The 8,876-nt window shown below is 46.2% G+C and overlaps 1 protein-coding gene across 2 annotated transcripts; it reads right to left on the bottom strand.

Annotated features, from left to right (window-relative positions):
- Positions 1-688: 688 nt before the first annotated feature.
- LYSMD4 (LysM domain containing 4) lies at positions 689-6,782 on the bottom strand. 2 transcript variants are annotated; one of them, XM_060155707.1, is made up of 3 exons: positions 6,663-6,782; positions 5,249-5,536; positions 689-3,148 (listed from the first exon to the last, which is right to left on the bottom strand). In XM_060155707.1, the coding sequence occupies exons 2-3, from the start codon at positions 5,483-5,485 to the stop codon at positions 2,537-2,539; spliced, it is 849 nt and encodes a 282-aa protein (XP_060011690.1). In that variant the 5' UTR covers positions 5,486-5,536; positions 6,663-6,782; the 3' UTR covers positions 689-2,536. The 2 variants fall into 2 exon arrangements, with proteins under 2 accessions (XP_060011690.1, XP_060011698.1); XM_060155715.1 differs by having other exon boundaries at positions 6,656-6,763.
- Positions 6,783-8,876: the final 2,094 nt, after the last annotated feature.

Below are 8,876 nucleotides of genomic sequence, written 5' to 3'. Positions count from 1 at the left end.
AAAAGGACTGAAGACTATCTAACAAATCTAATTATTCCTTTACAACATTAACTCCCAAAACACGCTAAAAATGCAGTAAAATATATAGAAAATGAGCTCCATGGTATCTCTTATGTATACCTAAAACAATTTTAATATTTATTTATTATTTGGCTGCATCAGGTCTTAGTTGCAGCACATGGGATCGTTTCTGTGGTATGCAGGATCTTTTGTTGTGGCACATGGGCTCTTCTTTGCAGTGCCTGGGCTCAGCAGTTGCGGTGCACAGGCTCTCTAGTTGTGGCATGCGAGCTCCAGAGCATTCAGTGCGGTGTACAGGCTCTCTAGCTGTGGCGTATAGGCTCCAGAGCGTGTGGGCTCAGCAATTGCAGCACACAGGCTTAATTGCCCCCCAGCATGTGGGATCTTAGTTCCCCAACCAGGGATCGTGTCCCCTGCATTAGAAGGTGGATTCTTAACCACTGGGCCACCAAGGAAGTCTCCTTAATAAAAGTTTTAAAGTATGTTATGCAGACCAATCAGCAAGACTGTATTTGTTACTACCTGTTCTTCACCTGCTGGGGTAACCTTGGGCCCAAGCCCTGGACAGGCCTCATCCCTTGGATATGGACACTTCCATTTTCTCCAACATCATCCCACATCTTTTAACTCTGAATTACCAGCTCCCTTATTAAAAAGGAGGAATCAATTTTCCTTCACAGAAGAAATTATTTTATTCCATTTGAAAAAAAGTATACAGATATTCATTCTTTGCCTGGCAAAAGTCATTTTCTCATGAGAGTCTGAGTCCTGCCTGGCGAATTTAATGGTGACAAATGGTTAGAGAAACCTGTGGCCCTCAGGGGCACAGTGCACACAAACGTTTGGCTGGAAAAGCATTTACATGATCAAAACATTTCCTGTAGCAAAGGCTGATAAGTTCATTTTATCCTGAAGACCATTTGCTTTTGAAGAAAACATTTAATTTTGAAGATAATTTAAATTTGCTAATTGAATCCAGGGCAACATAGTTTTTCACATAACTGAGAGGAGAATGAAACTGGAAGCCCATCTCAGGTACTTCTTCGTCACATTCCCCTCCTCTTACATGATGAGCTCTTTTAAACTGATCTCTAGGCTGAATGTGTCAAATGCCTTAAACCTGCCTAAAACCCAAGAGCAGCATGTTTTCCTCCCTGGAGACAGACCTCCCTAAGGCTGAGCCACCAGCCACCCTGGCCAATTTCCACTCCTTCAAGGGACCGAGGCAGGCTCCTGCCCTCACCCCATTCACCCTTGCTCCACCAGCAAGGTCTCAGAGGCCAACCCATGCCCTCCACGAGCCTCTGAACTTAGCACCACTGCTGCCTTGTCATAGAAGGAGACGGGCAAACCCCCAGGCCACTCTTTTTATGGTCTTCCACAGCAAGGGTCACCTCTAGGCCCTCCATTAAGTGTTCAATATTTTAACATTATGAGCTACACTGTATTTACTCAAGGAAAAGTGACTGAGCCCCGTTCCTGTTCTGTGGCTCTAGAAGTCCTAAGGATGGAGTCAAGGAAGCAGCAGAAAGCAAGCCCATTCTCCCTGTACCACTCTTCCAGACACATATAGGGGCCAGCAAAAGCTGGATTGATGACTGTTCAGCCTTAGAAGTGTCACATGTTGGGACCTCGGTGAGAGGCACTCATCCTTCTCCCTATACCTACTCCACTCCAGACACTGACCAGAAAGAGCTCCTTCCAAGAATGCTGACTTGGGGGCTCCAGTTAGCAATCACTGTGGAAATGCTCCTCAGGTGAAACAGGGCCATGGCCTCCAAATGTCCTGGCCAGGAAGTGCTTAAAACATGCCTGCGTGTTAGATTAAGGAGCTCTAAAATTACGAGGAACAGAAGTGCTATTTATTCAGTATTATAGCAATTTAGATTTAGGGCTTTTTAAATTCTAGATATGACATTGCCTCAAAAAGGCTGTCTGAGGGGGCAAATGTGAAGCAGGGCTTATTACAATGTCATGTGTCACACTCTGAAACAGGGTGACATCCCATCTCTATTGCACAACACCTTTGTTGGGGGGGACACAAAACTTCATTTGTCACAGCCAGTCACTCCTCCACAGCAGGCAGGGGACAAAGCAAACATCCAGACAACCAAAGCTGATACCAGGGGCTCCCATACTGCAGGTCCATCTGCCAAGGCCATTCATCTCCCTCCAAGCATGTCCAGCTTGGGGACCTACACAGTGCTATTGTGAAGACACTCATGGCCAGTCCACTAAATGCCTTCAAGGAACAGCATCTGTCATGTGTAAATGTCTCTCCTGCCGCTCCTGTTTAGATGTAGGAGGTTGAGGACGCTGGTGTTTTGGCTCCCGCAGCCTTGGATTAGGCGAGTCTATTCCCCATGATGACTGTGATTGACATGATGGTGGCTTCTGAAAACGTGTCCATATGTCACAGAAAAAATGCAGCACGCTAAGATATGGCCAGTGTCGACTGATGCACATTAGGAGCCCAAGTGCTAAAGCTGCCCTGATTCCTTAGAAACAACAAGACCTAGTTCTTCCCGTGGGTGGTCTGACTGAACTGGCTGTCTGAAGAGGGGATGGTTGGCAATGGAATCGCTAATTTGGGGGATTGCCCTAGAACTGCACTCACTGCCATCGAGCCATTAGGGACAGCAGTTGTATTCAAGATACTAGGGATCTCACTAGTAGTTTGTATTTTAAAATAGACCAAATAAAACACTGGTAAAACAATTCCAATCAGAAGCATGATAAAAACAGCATTCCACCTCTGAATTCCACAGTCTGCACCGTTTGTAGGTATCTTCGGAGGAGTCGGAAGCAATGGCTGACTGGAGGTCTCTATGCAGCAACTTTCACTCAAAAAGATTTCTGACTGCACTGCATGCTCAATATTCTGGTCAATGCCCTTAAAGAAATCCGTCAGTGTGTTAGACGAGGCACTGGCACTGACAGCTGCTCTGTCTGGGTCTGGCTGCTCCTCGAAGGTCACTCTGGTCTCTGTAGATGAGCTCAGGAGGGGTCTGAGTTCTTTGTGGGTCTCTGTTAGTATCCCGTGGTTTTTCACTGGAATCTTAACAGATTTCAAAGCATATAAGTCTTGTTCTCTGATGAAGTTGTTGACTTTCTTGATATCTGCAACCTAGGGAAGCCATGAAGACAAACATCACGAAATGATGTAAAGCTCCTTAAAACCAATATCCAAAAAGTGGTGCTTAACCTTTCTGCGTGATGGTCCAAGCCCACACAGCTTAAGAATCTGATGAACACTGGAAAACTGTACCTACACACAAAATTTAGTTTAGGCTGAATAACTTCGTTTTTTTGGCTTTAACTCAGCCTTAATGTATAGCTTAATCATAAGATTTTTTTATAGACTTACAAGTTTGAACAACTCAAGATTAGTTTTGGAAAAGACTTTGTTTGTTTAAAGTGTGCCTTCAACAAAATGCTTTTAGGTGAAACACATCATGGTAAAAGAAGGCTGTACCCTTTCTACATTTAACTTTTGAGAAAACAGTGCCCCCATCTGGGTGACTCTCTCCTGCATCAGAACTTAATTTAGTAGCTGTAGTAGACATTAGCATTCAGCAAACACAAAGCCTCAGCCAGCTCTACAAACACTAGAACCTAGTTCACCTGTAACAACATTTTAAAAGGTGTGCCCTCATGATTATACGACGTTTTCTTCCCCAGAAGCACTGTATGGCCTATAAACTTATTTTTAAAATAAAAGCGACCTACAGTTAATTCACTTCAAGGATTTCACAACACTTCTTTTCACTAAAAACATGCAGAGAATATGCATCAACTTGAAAACTATAGATTGAAATCTTCTATTCCAATATTAGGACTTGAGGAGAAAGGAACACGACTGTGAGTTTTAAAAAGTAACAAAGTTTATGACAAATTCCTCTCATAATCAAACCTTAATTTTTAAAAAGTAGGGGGAAATATAAGTCAAAGATAGATCCTCCCTCAAGTTATTGTTTGAAAACTTACCAAAAGCATCAGAGATGGACTCTAAGGTTCTAACTCCTAAGTCCACTTAAACTAGAGTGTAAATACAGCCAACAGACTTTATTCAAATCAATCATCTTCATTATTTTCATTACTTAGCAAGTGCTTTTATCATTTAATTGAATTGGGGTGGTGGACATTTTTAATTTATTATATCCCGAAACTTAAGGTGCTTGAGATATTTTTGTTTTTGATCCTAATAAACTAACATTAAATTTATTTACTTCAAATAGGAAAACTAATCACTTCTTAGATACATTATATAGTCCTTTTGGATTTATTAAACATCACTGTTCCAAGAAGCTCACTGCATCTATTCAGGTCTTTGTAGGAGAGGATTCAGTTTTCAACCCTTGCTCGATAAACCATATAGTATGTCTACAGAAGCTGATTATAAGAGTCAAATATAAATCTCAGTACAGTTTACAGACCACTATGTGTCCCTGGAGACCAGTTTATTTCCCTGGGAAACAACACCTCCACACAACATGTTGAGTCATTTGATCCTTGTTAGGTAAATGACAGACCCTTCAAGGATGAAAAGATTTTTTTAAATAAGTAGCTTATATAGCCTTAGAGAAAGCCATAGTAGCAGCACAGTGCTAGCAAATTGAAATAGTTTCTATCTAGGAGAAAATGCAGCAATTCAATAAATACCTTCCTACTTACTTTGCCATTGTTAATCACGCTGAATGCTAAAAATATAATTAAAGAGAGAAACAGGGTTATATAGATACACAGCATACAAAGGATAGATCATGCAGTTCTAAAAGAGAGAAGGCAAAACTTTACCAATCAAATAAGCTAAAACCAGCAAGAAAGGTTTAGAAAAAGAAAAGTAGCAAAAAAATAAAGCAAGCATACCAAAGAAATCTTGGATAAACTCTGCGTGGCATCTCTGGCCCCATTAGGTCTTAAATAAAATGTGCTCGAAAGGAAAAAGGTTTCAGAATTTCATTTTGGAGGGACAAGGAAGAGGTGCAGAGAGGGAACTGCCCTGTCACCTGAAATTCCTGACTAATTCCCTCTCTCTCTGAGGAACGGAAGGTACTTCCACCTGCCTTCCATCTCTAGCTAGACAGGGGTATCTTTTACTCTAGAGCAGGCTTCTTCCAACCACCTCTGGGGTCAGAAAGGGTCCCCACCCTTCAGTGAGCTCCTCTGTTCCTCTAAACACAGGGGCTGAAGGGCAGGTGGCGCCTTCACCTGTGGAGTTTCTTACTTTGCAGCCATACTGAAGAGCGAGCTTGTTGAGGCTGTCCTCCTGGGCCAGCTCCCGCTGCAGCAGCACCACGTCCCCTGCTCCTGGCTGGTGAGGGTGGTGGGCACCCTTCTTCTGGCGCTCCTTGCCCCGGGGCCGCAGAGCTACTTGGTGGGACTCTTCCTCAGAGGAGTCCCCGGAGTCCCCAACACCATTCTCAAACATGTAAATGTGGCTGGTCGGAGTCCTACAGACCATGGCTGGGCCTTGGAAGGTCTTGGCTAACTTCCTTCTGCCTCATTTTCTTAACTGAAAACCAAACCCCAGGGTTAATTCCACACAAGGCATATTCATTCCTCTGTGGCTACACTGAAGATAAGTGTCTTCTTGTTAGAGATGACTCCTTTCCCTAATATAAATACTCAACACATACCATTGGCACAAAAAATGTCAAAACGTGTTTACGCTGGCTGAGATGAAGGGAGAGAGACAGGCAAATAAATACACTCTTTTTTTTCTAATTGCATACTCTTTACGCAGAAAACAAGAGAGTCCTCTTTCTTCTCCCCTTATTCCTCATCCATAGCTATGTCTCCCCAAAACCCACATATGCCGATAAACAACTTCTCTTTTCGGTCCCAGAGTAGTAAAGAAGCAGCTGGGATCACTGCGATGAGAGGTGAAGACTGTTCCCAACTTCCTTCCTTGCACAGACCCTTTGTACAAAAAAATTCTTGCTCAACACTTCAAGCATTCCAAAGTAGCTTCACTTAAGGTCAAGACTAAGGTCACTTACTTAGAAGAACAATGAGACTAAATAATCTTGATTTTGAAACGACTTGAATTATATAACATGTGAGGCAAGCTGGGGGAAGATTTCTGTCAAACTAAGAAATTCGTCCGGTTTCTCACAGGTCCCTTGGCCTTCAGAACCTCCCCGTGTCTGGTTATTTTCACTTCCCGACCAGTGCGGAAGCCACAATACAAGCCTTTCCCCTCTCCAAGTTGCTCGAATGAACTTCCAGAAATGAAATCTCCAACCCGGGAACGAAAGCCTCAAAAAGAGTTGGCTCCGGGTTTCTTCGGAGCCAGGAAGAGATGCGGCCCCCTCGGGACAGCGTGGCCACGGAGCGACCCCCCCCACACCTCGCCCCAGCCCCCTCCCCGCACTCCGGGGGCTCCGCCGGCCCGGATGAGGGAGGGAGGAGGCGGCTCTCCGGGTGCCCGAGGGTCACCTGCGACGGCCCGAGCTCGGGCGGACCCTCCCGTCGGAGCTCAGCGCCTGCCAGGAGCCCCGGCGGCTCGCAGGCCTCAGTTTCCCTCGGAGCTCCTTCCGCGAAAGGGAGCTGACTATAAAAAGCGAGAGCGGCCCGCCTCTATGCTTAGACGGGTGGGGCCCCAACATTCCACAAAGGCACGACCTCCGACCTCTGACCTCCACCCCAGAAATCTCGGGGCAGTCCTCGACGGTCTGGGACGCTGCACCTCCAGCTGCAGGACGCTGACCTCAGAGACCCAGGAGGGGCGGCTCGCCACCCAGCCGACGAGCTGTGCGACGCCGCAGCACCGCAACAGGCGCACGCAATTCCCCCTCCCACAAGCCGGGTACCTCAGCGTCCGGGATCCGCCGAGACCGATCGCAGCCGCCGCTGCTGCGCCTGCCGATTGGCTGCGGAAATCAGCAGGTTCCCGGGGGCGGGGACGGCGAGGCAACCAATGAAATCAGCGGTGGGCAGGGACTGGGACGAGCCGGGCAGTGCTGAGAGGTCAGCACAGGACCTGCGGGGAGCGAGGCCCCGGGGGCGGGGCCGGGGCCGGGGCCCTGGGTCTGGGGCGGGGCCTCAGCTCCTGGACTGACGCTTGCCACACCCGCCCGCCTGCAGCTGCTGCACCGGCTAGTTCTGGCTCCAGTTTGTGCCTCTGCTCTCTCTCCCAGCTTTCCGCTGAGCCTCGGCTTTTTCACCCCGCCCTATGTCCATGGTCTGTAACGAGAGCTCAGATACCCAGTAGAGTCGGTGTCACCAGCTGAGGCCTCCGGCGGAAAAGGAGCCCCTCTGGCTCGGTCTAGGAGGGTGAGGGGTCTCCGCATGCTGAGCCATCTCTGGCCAGAACACAGGAGGAGTTTGCTTCGCCACGCCCCGCCCCGCCCAAGAGGATAAAAAAGAAAAGTCCACCAATGTAAAACACTGAACCACGCAAACACGGACCAAGGAAACATAATTTATCAAGTGTCAGATGGCAGAGGACTCCTTAAGCTTAAACGTGCTGGATGAACTCTTTCACACACTAAAGCACAAAAGTTTAAAACTGCAAAAGATTAAAATCCTTAATTGAGAGAGACCTCATTGAATTAATAAGAAACACACTAAGATTCCGGTAGATAAATAGATGAAGAGCATTGAGTACACAATTCTGCAGAAGCAGAACACAAATGGCTATCAGGGAAGAGAAATTAACCCTCACTAGCAATCAAATTAAACCACAAAGCAAAAGGATTAAAACAGTAAGATCTCAGAAACCCCTTCTATGGCTTTCCATCCCACTTAGAATAAAAGTCAAGTTCTTTGTCTTGGCAGACAAAGTCCAGGGTGGTGTGAGGGCTCCAACACAATCTACCTGTTCCTTTCAGCTACGCCCCACTTTTCTCTGGCCTTTAAACACCCAGATCTCCCACCTCTGGCCCTTCACAGGAATGTCCTTCTCTCAGCTGCTGGCATGGCTAGACTTTCTGACCCTCAGGCCTCAGATAAGTCACCTTCTCAGCAGGTGTCCACCCTATATACATGTGTGCTCCCTCCGTGTTCTGGCAGATCAATTTGTTTCTTCATTGCACTTCCCGCTTAATTTACTTGTTTTATTGCCAGAATCCTCCTGCCCCTAATTATCATCTCTGTTTTGCTCACCACTCCCAATGCCCAACTCTGCTTGCACTTAGTAGGTGCTCATTAAGTAGTGGTTCAATAGGAGAGACATTAAGTGACCTCAGTAAAGTACACAGGAAGGAAGTAACAGCACCAAAATCCAGTTCCTTCTGTGTTTGATTCCAAAGGCCCAGCTGTCTGGTCCAGAGCACCTAGCCATGGCCTGGTAGATTTGGCAAGCCTAGGAGTCAGAATTTAAAAGTGTGATTAATGGGAGAGGAGTCAGAACAGAACGTGCAAATCTGAATTAATATAGTCACACTCTGATCAGTTATAGTGCTTCTTTCATTCAGCTGTCCAATAAAAAACAAATCCAGATTCAGGAGGGACTTTTTTCAAAAGGATTACTGCCAGCGGAGAAAGGGACTGTTGCAGTGGGGGAGGAGGACTATTGCAATAGAGAGAAGGTCTATAATGCCTGCAAGCATCTAAGAGTTAGGCAGAAAGGGTTGCTCTTTTACAAAGAGGAATAAACAAGACTAGAAAGAACCAGGTGTGGGGAAGTGGGATGAAAGGGTGGCAGGACTGGATAGTAAATCCAGCCTATTCTCAGGTGGGACTGTATGCTGGCTCAGGCTGAGGCTGGGCCAAAGTTCATTCAGGGGCCTGGATGATGGAGAGAGGCTTAATGCAAGTTTGGTTAACAAGGATTTGTTTCCAATTGACCAATGGGGACAAGAGGCTCAGCTCATCATTTATGAGGCAAAGAAAAGAAATTTGTTTCTGAC

The sequence above is a fragment of the Lagenorhynchus albirostris genome, chromosome 1, assembly GCF_949774975.1.
Source record: "Lagenorhynchus albirostris chromosome 1, mLagAlb1.1, whole genome shotgun sequence".
NCBI classification, from domain to species: domain Eukaryota; kingdom Metazoa; phylum Chordata; class Mammalia; order Artiodactyla; family Delphinidae; genus Lagenorhynchus; species Lagenorhynchus albirostris.
The sequence above is the reverse complement of the archived record's forward strand: the minus strand, read 5'-3'. Positions and strand labels throughout refer to the sequence as shown.